Source organism: Bos indicus, chromosome 11, assembly GCF_029378745.1.
Source record: "Bos indicus isolate NIAB-ARS_2022 breed Sahiwal x Tharparkar chromosome 11, NIAB-ARS_B.indTharparkar_mat_pri_1.0, whole genome shotgun sequence".
NCBI lineage: Eukaryota > Metazoa > Chordata > Mammalia > Artiodactyla > Bovidae > Bos > Bos indicus.
Window position 1 is genome coordinate 55439592 of NC_091770.1, and position 15324 is coordinate 55454915.

Genomic DNA, 15324 nt, shown 5'->3' on the forward strand with positions numbered 1-15324 from the left:
AAAACACAACCAGAACATTTAAGATGAGAGGAATCTGAAATTAATATTAGAGGAATTGTCTGATTTAAAAGAAAATAAAAGAGAAATAGCTATTGATTTTAAAGACTAGGTCATGAATGGTGTGAATTTCCATATTTGGAAAGCATCTTTATCTATAAAAGAAAGTTTCAGAAAATAAGATATGGTACGTTCTCTTTTCTTTTAAGGAAATTCTGTAGGAATAATTTTTCATTCTCCTCTCTCCCATTCTTGAAAGTTTTCCAGTAGTCAGCATTGACATTATAACATGATTTACTTCTGAGCAGTCATTACATTTTTCTAAGCTCTTTCCAGTATCCCCCAGTAGATAGTTTCACTAGATAAAATTAACTACCTCAAACTGCCACGTTTTAAATAGAGGCTGATAGTGCCACTGATTAGCAGTCATTTTACTTTTTGCTGTTGTATCATTAGAGACTGTCTTAACAGTTTCAAGTTGTTAAAATACCAGGTTTCTTACTTCAGTCTTTTATTGGATAAATCACTACAGCAACTATTCATGTAGACAGGATAACAGCACCAGAAAATCAATCACCAATCATTGAGATCTAATTATAACTACCCAGGTAAAAATCAATCCTATAATTTTAGATGAAGGCAAAAATACTAATTTTTCCCTTGTACTTAATTTACTAAGAAACTCAAAGCCACTTCTGCATCCTACCTCTTGAAAAACTGTTTGACACAATGATGACTATTATTATGAAATGGACTTCAACATCAGGAGACGACTGAAAATGTATTTTCTATTTATATGGTTCCTTTTACTTCAGAATCTCAAAGTTGTTTGACTTTTTCAAATTCCTATTACCTTGGCAAGCATTAAACCAAGCATCAGGAAGGAATGTTACCAGAAAAGTAAATCACAGGAAGTCTGAGTGAGTTTCTCATCCAATGTAATATCAATTTGTTTAATATCTGAGAATAGCATTTAGAATTCAAGACAGATGCCTGTGAATTCTAAATCAATTCCAAGCCAATATGCCTGGGAAATAAAAAATGCTAAAATATTCATTATGTAAATATGGAAGAGAAATGTGTAATTTTGTTACAAAGTAAAGAGCAATAGAACATTATTTTTAGTGAGAAAATTTCAAATATCGTTAAGTGCTATCCAGATTTTTTGGTGTAGCATTACACCAGTGGTAGCATTATTACTTTTGAGAAGGTACTGAAATTAATTGCATTTATTAAATAACTGTTTTTAGGGATCCACACCAAATGGAGTTAGTATCTAATTCTACTGCTAATTGAGACAGTTCCACATGTTGATTTTTGTCAACATCTGAGAAACAAAATTTTAGACATTAAATAATGCTTTATGCAATTTACATAGCTTGGGAACTAATAGTCATTTAATAATAGAATATTATTTGGTTAATACACGTAGCTAATAGAATATACAATGACTTAGTTTACATATACTTAATGTAAGAATAAACCACCTAGTTAATATGTATAATGATATATAAAGTTAACAAAATATAATTAGTGAATTAGTTAATTTTTTAGACAGTTTTTATTTTTAAAAATAACTTCAATTATTATATTCATGTGTTAATTTCCCAAAGCCTTACTTGTCCAGCATGAGAAGATGCCACCCTATTAGAACAGGTGGAAAGTATATCAACATATTTTACTAATAGATTTTCCCCATATGGCCTTAAGTTTTTATCTTCTGAGTCTAAAGATATAATACCCAGTGATGCCTCGATTGTTAAATTCACTGTGGCTAAAGACTCCTTTTTGGAGAAGGCAATGGCACCCCACTCCAGTACTCTTGCCTGGAGGATCCCATGGACGGAGGAGCCTGGTGGGCTGCAGTCCATAGGGTCGCTAAGAGTCGGACATGACTGAGCAACTTCACTTTCACTTTTCACTTTCATGCATTGGAGAAGGAAATGGCAACCCACTCCAGTATTCTTGCCTGGAGAATCCCAGGCACTCTGGAGTCGGACACGACTGAAGCGACTTAGCAGCAGCAGCAGCAGCAGCAAAGGCTCCTTTTAATGAAAATCATCGAGATAGAATGAGAACGGGAAGCTGCAGGCATCATGTTCTTGGGAAGAAGGTGGCAGCTACTAAAGTGTCTGGACTGTCCTTCAAGAGAGTCCTCTGTATGTGCACCTCTACATTATTACCAGGTCCTCACTTAGGTTTTACTGTTTACTTTTTTATTATAAAATAAACTATGATTATACTGCAATTGATCAAAATCTAAATAATCTACCTATTCTTAATTTTAAAAAGCACCATTTCCAAAAAAAAGCATCATTTCATGAAATAATTTTGTATTTGACACTGTAATTTTCTATTCTGTTTAACTGATGAGACATTTTTTGTCTAATGTACTCACTAAAAATATGGCATTACAATGTGTTAATATCTAAGTGCATGACCTACTCACTTTTGTTTCCTTAAATTGTGGGTTCATCCATTCATATTCCAGAAAAACAAACCAACAAAAAACCCTTATCATCACTCTATCAAGTTCCAAAAAAACACCCTCCTAGAATTCTTATAAGGACTGTATGAATCTTACAAAAATTGATATGGTCAATAGTTTTTCCTACCTCTGATCCTGACATCTTTTACCAAAAAGGAAAACTTCCCCCTGGTAAAGGTTTCCCTAGTGGCTCTGATGGTAAAGAATCTGCCTGCAATGTGGGATACCTAGGTTCTACCCCTGGATCAGGAAGATCCCCCAGAGAAGGGAATGGCAACGCACTACAGTATTCCCACCTGGAGAATTTTACGGCCAGAGGAGCCTGGCAGGCTACCATCCATGGGGTCACAGAGTCGGACACAAGTAAGCGACTTTCACTCACTCATTCACCCCTTAGTAGAGTAATTCAATTTCCTCTCTTATGTCCTCTATATCTGTATCAGGATTATTTCTAGCATCTATAAATAAATAAAATTAAGTATTAAAATAATAATTTTGTAAATTTAGTAAAATAAAAGTATTGTTTTTATTGTTCACTTTGTAAACAGGATCTCTTTTCCATTATTTCATTTTTTTTTTTACAGTATGGAAATCTAGTGACTTTTATATGTTTATTTTAAAACTGATAAACTTATTGAAGTGTCTTATTAGTTCTAATGAATTTTATGTTGTCTCCTAAACCTTTGTGAATACACTACATATTAAGGCCCAATTTCTGGTAAATACTTGAAATTTATTACAATTAATCCTTATAAAATATTTTGGAAATAATACATAGTCTGAGTTCAATATGTATATATATATTTCTTTGACTAACTTAAAAAAATAAGGGAAAAAGGAGAGCCGTCTGTGAAAACAGGGAAGAATTATCTGTGTATGCCTATTATCTGGGCATGTGTGCATGCTTAGTCACTCAGTCATGTCCGACTCTTTGCCATCCCATGGACTTCAGGCTCCTCTATCCATGGGATTCTCCAGGCAAGAACACTAGAATGGGTAGCATTTCCCTTCTCCAGGGGATCTTCCACACCCAGGGATCAAACCTGGGTCTCCTACATCGCAGGAGAATTCTTTACTGAGCCACTAGGGAAGCCCTTATCTGTATATAAAGTGTTATAATTATCTCTCCTTTGTATCATCCATTTCCATGCCTTTAATTATCATTTTCTCCTGGTCCTCTTTTCTAACATGCAGTCAATCATCTCCTGCCAAAAATTCATGTCTACATATCCAAGAGCAAAATCATCATTTTTTTACACAGCTGTTAAATAACTGATTTTTCTCCTGTGAATTTCTGATACATTGTATTTTATCATTTAGAGTCTTGGTTCATTCTTTGTCCTTTTTCTCCTCTATAGGAAAGCATAACTCTTAAAAGCAGATGCTAATTATTTACAAATGTCTGTAGCTCACAACACATATAGGCTCTCACTGAAAATGGGATAAACTCAACTGAATTCCAACTTTTCACAGATGGGCCATATCCTGACCCAGAGAGTGGTGAGAGCTGTTAGCCTGGACCGTTGATGACAGACATCCTTCCAGCTCATTTTGTTGCCTCGAATATACCCAGGCTCACTGAGCCCTCCTTCCACTGCTTCCCTCATTGGGACACACCCCTAGAAACAGCAGGTTCAGAATGTGAGTCATTCAGGGGACTAGCAGAGGTGCCACCTGGGGCGCGGTGAGGCAGTCCTGATGCAAGGAAGAACGGGATTCTGGATAGGATGAGAGAACAATGGAGTTTGACCGCCAGGGACTGAAAAATCAAGAAACTGAGAGCAATCCTTTACTCAGACACAACATACGGGTACTGTACACCTACACTGCCTAGGACATTTGCCTCTTCAATAATGAAGTGCTGTGTGCTTAGTTGCTCAGTCGTGTCTGGTTCTTTGGGACCCTTTGGACTGTAGCCTGCTGGGTTGCTCCCCCAGGGGATCTTCCTGACCTGACCCAGGGATCAAAGCTGCATGTCTCCTGCATTGTAGGTGGATTCTTTACTTACTGAGCCATAGCAGAAACCCTTAATAATGAAGATAAACTTGCAAATTAAAAACTGTCCTTACTATAACAGTAAGGAAAGTTACAGTATTCAGGGTTTCTGCTTGAATACAATCAGATTCTTAAATATAATTGTCAGTTCCTTCAAAGACCAGTACTAGGTTTCTACCAAGATGTCAGATTCCTAGTAAGAGTGACATATCTTACTATTATAAGCCTCCAAAAGAGGTAAATCAATACTATCTTGGTATCCCTTCATCCCTAATACGTTTTCTCAGTGAAAACATACTCCCTTCTGGATACATCACCCAGATGCTTACATCAAACTCGTTCAGAGCCGCAGCCAGCTCCCCAATGCCCGTGTGGCCTTTGGCTTCATCGGTGGGAGAGGTAGCTTGAGCAGCATTGGAGATGCCGGCAATGGCCTCCTGGACTTGTTTGAACACGTAATCTCGGTTGGCTCTGGTGGCAGCAACGTCTGGGTGGCGGAGAAAAGCTTGGGAGGCTGTGTATAGCATTGTGGCATTCTTCTTCAGAGCCCCTCGAGCGGCTGCCATCTCATCTCGACAGTGAGGGTCCTTCAGCTCCTGTGTGTGCAAAACACAAATGTGAAGCTTGCCATGAAAGTATCTGTAACAGAGCTTAGAGCCACAGACTTCTAGGACCACATCAATTTTATTTGTATTCAGTTAATATTTTACTTTGTTTATAAGATGCTGTGTAATGACTACATGTGGTATTGGTATGTCACTAAATCTAATTTGTATTGATCAATACAAAGGTAAAAAAGTAGAACTATAAGACATGAGTTTGAGCAAACTCCAGGAGATGGTGAAGGACAGGGAAGCATAGCGTACTGCAGTCCATGGGGTCACAGAGTTGGACACAACTTAGCAACTGAACAACAATATAAAATATTTATACTCTCCGAATTCCAAGTCGAGATGCTCATTTCATGACATACATTATTTAAGTTACCAACCTAAAATCATAACGTAAAATAATTTTGTGCCTGGGAAATTCCATATGACCCAACAATCCCACTACTGGGCATATATACCCCGAGAAAACTGCAATTCTAAAAGACATGTACACCCCAATGTTCACTGCAGCACTATTTACAGTAGCAAGGGCATGAATGCAACCTAGATGTCCATCGACAGATGAACGGATAAAGGAATTGTGGTAGATTTAGTCAATGGAGCATTACTCAGCCATTAAAAGGCACAAATTTGAGTCAGTTGTAATGAGGTGGATGAAACTAGAGCCTCTTATACAGGCTGAAAGAAGTCAGGAAGAGAAAAACAAGTATTCTATATTAATGCATATATATGGAATTTAGAAAAATGCTACTGATGAACTTAGTTGAGAGTTGTGTTGTGGACACAGTGGGGGAAGGTGAGGGTGGGACGACTTGAGAAAGTAGTATATATATATATGATGACTTGACATATATATACTATCATGTGTAAAGCAGATAGTGGGAAGTTGCTAAATAACAAAGGGAGCCAAGCCTGGTGCTCTGTGATGACCTAGGAGGGGGGAATGGGGGGAAGGGGAGAGAGGCTTAATAGGAAGGGGATATGATGTCAAAATAGTACCCACTGGGGAGTTTCTTTATTTTCAGCTTTAAAGAGTATTATAATTATGAACGATTATATTATGATTATGAATGATTCACATTGTTGAACAGCACAAACCAACACAAAATTTTAATTTAATCCACCAATTAAAAGTAAATAAAGCTTTTTAAAAATGCAATACGAATTTAAGAATTACATGTCAGTGTAGGAAAACAAGTGAAGAAATATTTTTTCTACATATATTTTAGAAACTATCTCCTCTCTCTAGCTGCCAAGAATTTGTACATACTGCTCTTCCCATGTGAAATATCTGAGCTTCCCTATTCCAGCCTATCCTTTCCCTTGATGGGGTCCATCTCCTGAAAACCCACTCTCCATCCAACTCTCTAAGCTACCTCTCCTTCTAGCTGCTCCCACAAGGCCCTCTTCCCTCCAATCATTAAAATGCATCATGTTTTACTGCATTTATATAAGTATATGTCTTTCTCCTAAACTGTAAGTGTAATGAGAGCAAAGAGCCCTAGCTATCTTGTTCAGTGGTTCTTCAGTCAATAGCACAATGTCTGGCTCATAAAAATGCATCCAATAAATAATGCTGCAAGACTGTAAAACCTGAGCCACCAACAAAATAAGTGGCTTGCATGGATCAGTTAGTTATCAGCAGATGGAAAACCCAATCTTCAATCTTATGACACTGCGCCTGCCTCCATAATCAATTACAATTACAAACATGGGAAATCAAACTGGTCTGATTTTGCTTACTGCATCACTGGCACTTCATTATCATTTTCAGAATGGGGTTCAGTTTAAAAAAAAAAAACGCTCTTGATGGCAGATCTATCATTTTAGTTTAGGGAATAATAAAGAAAATAGATCACAGATGATTTGCTTTCTAAGTTTTGGATGTCAAAATAGTACCACTGGGGAATCTCTTTATTTTCAGCTTTAAAGAGTATTGTTAAGAAAATGTTCACAGTATTTTTAGAAATATTAAAGGCAATACTGTTCTCTCAGAGCCATGCAGGACTGCCAGCTGAGCATGTCTGGGAGAAAATTTCTCTAGTTTCAAAATGTATCATTAGAGGGTATTTGAACCACTGGGGTTCTATTCCTATTTGCTCAGTTGGTGCATAATAGATGGATGACCCGGAAACAGTAAATCTCATCCTCTCTTTTTTTCCATCAAAATAATTCCGAGACAAGCACATTATATTTGATATCTAGGATTGGTAAGACAAACTGACAATAAGAAGTAAACAATCAGACTTCCCTGGTGGCCCCGTGGAAAGGAATCTGGCTGCCAATGCAGGGGCCATGAGTGCGATCCCCCATCCAGGAAGATTCCACATGATGTGGGGCAACTGAGCCCATGTGTGACAACTTTTGAGCTTGTGTGCCACAACTACTGAAGCCCACATATCCTAGAGCCCCAGGGCTGCAACTACCAAAGCCCATGTGCCTAAAGCCTGTGCTCTGCAACAAGAGAAGTCACCGGAATGAGAAGCCTGTGAACTGCAACAAAGAGTAGCCCCTGCTCACAACAACTAGAGAAAGTCCCCAAGCAGCAACAAACACTCAAATAATTAAAAATAATGAAATATATAAATTTATTTTAAAAAAGCAGTAAACAATTGAGCAATCTATCCCCTTCTGCTTAGGGACTAATGGATCAATGCCAGTCAACAACATTTCTAAACCGAGGCAACTTATTTTTAGCCCTAAAGCTCAACACAGATAAATAGGGAACCAACATGTGAGGGAATCCTTTACACTGGACAATCTAGGCAGTGCCATTGGAAGTTATAAAGGGTCTTAATTAACTTCCAGAATGCCTGGCCAGAAATTTTATAGTCCATTCTGGGATATCTACACTAATAAGAAAATCTAAATATGAAAGTGAGAAATAGAAGTTAGGAAATTCTTTCCATAAAGATATTTTTAGAAACACTTTTAATCACATGGAAGAAAACTGTAAACAATGTAAATGCTGAGTTATGAAGAACTGGTTAAGTAAACTACTGAAGGTCTCATGTGATGGACTCTTTATGAAGTGAAAGTGTTAGTTGTTCATTCATGTCTGATTCTTTGCGACCCCATGGACTGTAGCCCCCCAGGCTCCTCTGTCTAGGGATTTCTCTAAGCAAGGATACTGGAGTTGGTAGACATTCCCTTCTCCATAGGATCGTCCCGACCCAAGGATTGAACCCATATCTCCTGTATTGCAGGCAGATTGTTTACCACCTAGCCACCAAGGAAGTCCCCGGACTCTTTATGTAGATATTAAAAGAAGTTTCCATAAACTAATAAAATGGGTAATATAAGTAAAAAGAAGAATACAACATGCATACTTATATGTATAGCATGAATATAAATGTCAAAATATGAAGATAAGCAATTGAAAGGCAATCTACCAAAATATTAGTACCACGTTTTTGTGGCTGATAGATGGCCATGTGCCTTTTTTTCCCTTCTTTTCTAAATTTTCTTGAAAGAGTTTGAAACAGCAACTAGTTAAAATGATGTTAATGAGATAAAAATAAATCATATGTATGGGCCTTCTGAGATGAATATCTCATAGTATTCCCATGGATTTTAATATCAGTTACATGCTGATGATTTGATGAGGTTTGATCTCCCCTCATCTCTCTGCTATTTGACAGTTCTACATGGATATCTTATAAGAATCTCAAAATCAATGTATTTAACTATGATATCTTGATACCACTTGATACTGCTAGAAGACTGGCCGCTTTCCAGTCTTCATCCATCTCAGTAAATTCACCACCATGTACATATTTGCTGAGACAGGACCTCAGATGTGAACCGGTCACATCACTCCCTAAGCTCCCATAGCCAATTCCACAGCAGGTCCTGAGTGTTCTATTTTCAATGTAAATTTGGACTCCCTAGGCTTTTCTCCATCTTTACTGCTGCCATGCTAAAGGAGACCATCTCTGTGGCAGGAAGGACAGGGCGGGGCCCCGGGATGGCCTCATCAAGTGTAGGCATTAGGCAGAAGACAAAGTCACCTCCTTTTTTTTAATTTAAATTTATTTATTTTAATTGGAGGCTAATTAATTTACAATATTACATTGGTTTTGCCATATATCAACATGAATCCGCCACGGGTGTACACATGTTCCCAGTCCTGAACCCCTCTCCCACCTCCCTCCCCATACCATCCCTCTGGGTCATCCCAGTGCACCAGCCCCAAGCATCCTGTATCCTGCATCAAAAACCTGGACTGGCGATTCGTTTCATATATGATATTATACATGTTTCAATGCCATTCTCCCAAATCATCCCCGCTTCCCTCTCCCACAGAGTCCAAAAGACTGTTCTATACATCTGTGTTTCTTTCACTGTCTCGCATACAGAGTTATCATTACCATCTTTCTAGATTCCATATATATGCGTTAGTATACTGTATTGGTGTTTTTCTTTCTGGCTTACTTCATTCTGTATAATCGGCTCCAGTTTCATCCACCTCATTAGAACTGATTCCAAAGTATTCTTTTTGATGGCTGAGTAATACACTTTTTTTTTTCTCTTAATGAGACCACAATGCATGAAGGAATGGCAACTAAAACAGAAACTCTGCAGCATCTGAGCAAGAAACTCTGAGCATGAAAACCATGGAGCAGGTACAATATAAATGCAGGACCTTCCACGTGTGGTGCCTGACGCGGGAGAATTTAAAGGGAAAAAACAGCTCTTAGAATACCTGTAGCGTGGCTTCAGGAGAAAAATGCCAGGACCAGGAGCTGATGCATGCTGGTGCAATCCAGGACATACATCAGCTCTTCCCTCAGTGAATGTTCAATCCCTAATCAAAAAGACCCCTACCCATTCAAAGGGCTACAAGATAAATGGCAAATCAACAACCCTGTGGGGCATCACTGGGTCCAAAGGACTCCCACACTCCTCTCCTTAACTTTTGCTTCTGCCCTGAATAAACTGCTACTTTGTTCTCTTTACTTCTCAGCCTCAGAATGTGTGTTTATTTTTCCTTTGCACTTTTGTGTTCCTAACCCAGCTAACTTTCGGATGAGTTGAACAAGAGCCTGGACTTTTGACAAAGTTTTTTCAAAAACTGTCACTCATCTAGTGGACTTCAGTCCCACCCATCCCCAACTAGTCTCTCCTCTTTGACACTACCCCTTCTTTGCAACATATCTAGAAAAATATGAAAATGTACATCTGAGACTTTGATACCAAACTCTGAACTGTTCAACCACTTGCTACTTACTTACAATAAAATCAGAACACTCAAGACTCTGAGTGTTCTGGCGCCCACCTTTCTCCACAGCCTCCTGCTAAGTTCACTGAAATTAAAAGTCAATGTAATTTTTTGTTTGGTCAGGTATTGAAACAAGCTAAATAAATAGCTTCTGGGCCTTAAAGCTTTGCTTCAGAGTGACTTCACTCCTAACCCCACTACACATCATGGGCTACCAAGCAAGACTCCACCTGAACAAAGGATTCTGTTGATAACAAAATACCTGAAAGTAATCGCATGAACTAAAATCATACAAACTCAGGGAAATAGTGGAAGACAGGGAAGCCTGGTGTGCTGTAGTCCATGGGGTCGCAAAGAGTCAGACACAACTGAGCAACCGAACAACAACAAAATCATGCCTGTGTGCCCATCACAAAGCAGTAGAAGCTCTTTGGGGAAAGGGACTAGATCTTGGTCAGATTTGTAACCCAGGTATTACTTCTGTTTGGTACAGATGAACACTCAAAATGTTGGCTAGAACTTTCCTGCTGGTCATAGAGAACATTAGAAAAAAATCACTGGAAGTTGCCAGAAATCCTGGGAGCAGTCAAGAGGGCAGGTGAAGAGGATTTTAACAAATCTCCCCATATTTAAATATGCTATTTGCTAAGAAGAAAGAAAAAGATACACTCTTTGGAACACACAATTCTAATGGTACCTATAGAACAAACAGAGCTGGCCAAATGGAGGTGCGATCTTGGGACAATGGGAGGCAGAGAAAACCCAGGCCACCCACCTTCCTCGGCGTGACTCAATACCTGTGCTCTCCTTCTCTCTTCCTTTCTCTTCCTTCACTCTCTCTCTCTCTCTGCCTTTCCTCTATTTTTCCTCATGTTTTCTTAATCTCTTTCATAAAATTTTACTCTGCATGCTGCACACTTGGGAGAGAGGTGTTGTATATATATGGTGCTGTCCACAGGGTGGGGAGGTAAAAACTGAAGCCCAAGAGCCCAGGGAGTGGCCACAGTGCCATACCAGTCTGACATTTTTTATTTTAATCAGGTCAGACATCGAGAACAGACCCGTGGTGTGAAGGGGGAGAGGTATAGGGAGGGATGGATTAGGAGTCTGGGGTCAGTAGATGCAACCCTTACATACAGAATGGATAAACAATAGGGTCCTGCTGTTTAGCACTGGGAATTATGTTCAATATCCAGAGTTAAAGCATAATGGAAAAGAATATTTTTGAAAACTGTATCTATATGTATAACTCAATAACTTTGCTGTACAGCAAAAATTCACACAACATATTATTCTAGATATCTTGCAAAATGGGGGAGTGTCAAATTACAATTTTTAATGCAATTTCTTACATTAAAAAATAAATAAAGGTTAAAAAAAAGAGAGAAAGGTTAGAGTCTGGTGGGGTTGGCAGGGTGGTCCCCACCAGTAAGGCAGGTGGCCTGTGATCAACTGTAAGTCCCCAGGGGGACTGGGAGCACCAGCAGTGTACAGTGGGACCAGATGTGACCCAAGTAGGAAACTGCCTTTGTGATCATAGGTCCTAGGGTATTTGATGATCTGACAAGTGGTTGATGCAGTCGATGATGAATTGTCCAGGTCTACAAAACTGCAAGATTATGCAAACTCACTCGCTTTCTCCCCTTGTTGTTGTTGTTCAGTCGCTCAGTTGTGTCCGACTTTTTGCAGCCCCATGAACTGCAGCACGCCAGGCATCCCCATCCTTCACTATCTCTGGGAGTTTGCACAAACTCATGTCCACCGAGTCAGTGATGCCATCCAACCATCTCATCCTCTGCTCCCCCTTCTTCTCCTGCCCTCAGTCTTTCTCAGCATCAAAGTCTTCTCCCCGAGGTTTCCAAAATTTTTCCTACCTGTTGTCTTCTCGCAGCTACGTAGTTAAGTTTCACCATCTCTTTTCCAAATTCTTTAAATCGATTTGCAAGGTCTTGCTCATTTGTAGCATTTTTGACAGCTTCCAAGGCCTCCTCCACCTGAAACAGACAAACAAAAAAATCCAATATATTTATAACTGGATAGTATTTCAATACTGGACTTCACTGGTGGCTTAGTGATACAGAATCTATCTGCAGCACAGAAGATGCTGGTTTGATTCCTGGGTGGTGAAGATCCCCCTAGAGAAGGAAGTAGCAACCCACTCCAGTATTCTTGCCTGGGAAATCCCATGCAGAGAGGAGCCTGGTGGGCTACAGTCCAAGGGTTGCAAAAGATTCGGACATGACTTAGTAAATAAACAACAACAAATTTCAACATTGCTAAACATGTTAGAAACACTATTTGTTAAAAAAAAATATGCATTAATATTTAAATAAAATAATAGGAAAAAAGTACCCCAACAAGCATTTATAATCAGAAAATTACATACTATTTTTTATACAAAAGATGTATGCATGCTGTCACTTCAGTCATGTCCTACTCTTTGCGACTCTATGGACTGTAGAGAGGCAGGCTCCTCTGTCCATGGGAATCTCTAGGCAACAATATTGGAGTGGGTCACCATGTCCTTCTCCAGGGGATCTTCTGACCCTGGAATGGAACCTGTGTCTTATGTCTCTTGCATTGACAGGAGGGTTCTTTACCACTAACACCACCTGGGAATTGTTATATAAAAGATAATAATTGCTAAATTTCTAAATCATATAAAACACTACATTGTTTGTATTTTGAGCTGTGATTTACATAAGGAATACAGACTTTTACTTTCAAGTAGAAAGATAAAGAAAAATAAACTTAAGAAGACATATGGATTTAAAAACAAATACCAGAAATCGTCACAGGAGGAAATGTTTTGTAAACAAAAACTGGAGGAACTCCTGGGCTGCAAAAAAGCTTGAGATGGCTTAAATCTGCATCTTGGCATCACCTCCAAATCTGCAGCAAAGGGATTGTAATTTTATTTTTATTTCATTTATTTATTTACTTATAGCTATGCTGGGAGAAGGAAATGGCACCCCACTCCAGTACTCTTGCCTGAAAAATCCCATGGACGGAGGGGCCTGGTAGGCTACAGTCCATGGGGTCGCAAAGAGTCAGACACGACTAAGCGACTTCACTTTCATTTTTCACTTTTACTTTTCACTTTTATGCATTGGAGCAGGAAATGGCAACCCACTCCAGTATTCTTGCCTGGAGAATCCCAGGGACGGGGCAGCCTGGTAGGCTGCCATCTATGGGGTCGCACAGAGTCAGACACGACTGAAGCGACTTAGCAGCAGCAGCATGCTGAGTCTTGGTTGTGGCACACAGGCTCCTCAATGCTGCCGGCAAGACTTCTCTTGTTATGCTGAGCAGCGTCTACTCTCTAGTTGCGGCTCTTGGGCTCTAAAATGTGGGCTCAGTACTTGTGGCAGATGGGCTTAGCTGCTTCAAGGAATGTGGAATCTTAGTTCTCAGACCAGGGATTGAACCCATGTTCCCTATATTGGTTGGAAGATTCTTAAGCATTGGATCACTAAGGAAGTCCTAGGGATTGTAATTTTAAGCTGTGATTATGCGTTGCCATTCCATGAAGGAGAAAACACTTAGCCTCAAGAAGTAAGTGAATTTGAAGTTTTATTGCCATTTTAGGAGGCATCAACTAGGGTGAACAGAGTAACAGCCACTGGAAATAACCAAGAACATAATCTTGAATGAACAAGGCACAAGATGGAAACCATATTTGCAAAATCACAAGTTCTTAGTTTTGAAGGGAGTTTGGTGGGGAGGTCTCAACTAGTACAGGCTTTTGAGAAAGGCAGCAGGAAAAGAGAGAGAGAGAGATGGTAGCTCTGAGAGTTGGACCATAAAGAAGGCTGAGCGCCAAAGAATTGATGCTTTCAAATTGTGGTTTGGAGAAGACTCTTTAGAGTTCCTTGGACAGCAAGGAGATCACACTGATCAATCCTAAAGGAAATCAACCCTGAATATTCATGACTGACACTAAAGATCTAATATTTTGGCCACCTGATGCTAACAGCCTAACTCATTGGGAAAGACCCTGATGCAGGGAAACATTGAAGGCAAAAGGAGAAGGAGATGGCAGAGGACAAAATGATTCCATAGCATCACTGACACAATGGACATGAATTTGAGCAAACTCTGAGAGATAGTGGAGGACAGAGCAGCCTGGCATGCTGCAGTCCATGAAGTTACAAAGAGTCGGACGCAACTTAGTGACTGAACAACAACAAAGCTCTGAAAGAGTAATAAAAATACAGAGAATGTATGGCCTACTTGCAGAATTCCAATTGCCTCTTGTAGTTTAGACCGAATCAAAAGACAACCTACAGACAGTTCATAGTTGAGAATGTGGGGATCCAAATGACCACTAAAGTGGCTAGAAAAAGTCATAGATTAACACAGTACCAAGTGATAGAGATACACAATTTGTTTAAATTGGACACAATCACAAAGGTTGCTAATCCAACTTCCTCACCAAGTTTCACTGGGTGGAGGAAGAAAACGGTGTATATAAACAAGTGATAATGGATATCATCACATCCTTTCCTCCATAGATATTATAATACCATTCAGTTTTCCCAACAGACTAACATTTCATTAAGGAAAGAGTCACAGCCAGAATGGAGGTTATTTTTAAAAATGGTGAAAGGAGCTCAATCTAGACTCCAGATAAAATTGTTTCCATTCTCATCAGCTATGGAGATTCTTCATCTTTTTTTTTTTCCTTTCTATTTGTAAAAACACAAAATGATTTCATTCACCAATTTTAGTCTTTTCCAATTCCTATGCAGGCTTTAATTATACTCAAGGAAAAGAGAAGTATAATTGAAAACAGAACTGTTGTGTGTTAGGATGTCTTTTAGGCACTTGAGTCAAAGGGCATTTTATAGTATGAAATGGCTCATTTAAACATTTTCATGGATTAATGAGAATCTCATATCTCAAACTTTTAAAACAACACATCAGTGATGTCTCCCTTACTAATAGATTTATAATCATTTTACCGTGGCTATCAACAGCATCACTGAGAGGAAGCTCTTGGCAGTTAATTT

General features: G+C 39.1%; 1 protein-coding gene across 4 annotated transcripts in view; it reads right to left on the reverse strand.

Annotated features, from left to right (window-relative positions):
* CTNNA2 (catenin alpha 2) overlaps positions 1-15324 on the reverse strand; it is a 1365089-nt gene that overhangs the window by 886495 nt on the left and 463270 nt on the right. For all 4 annotated transcript variants that reach the window (XM_070798845.1, XM_070798847.1, XM_070798846.1 and 1 more), the window contains exons 5-6: positions 12187-12306; positions 4810-5076 (exon numbers count right to left, since the gene is read on the reverse strand). In XM_070798845.1, the coding sequence (XP_070654946.1) occupies positions 4810-5076; positions 12187-12306 (387 nt within the window). The remainder of the gene's footprint in view (positions 1-4809; positions 5077-12186; positions 12307-15324) is intronic.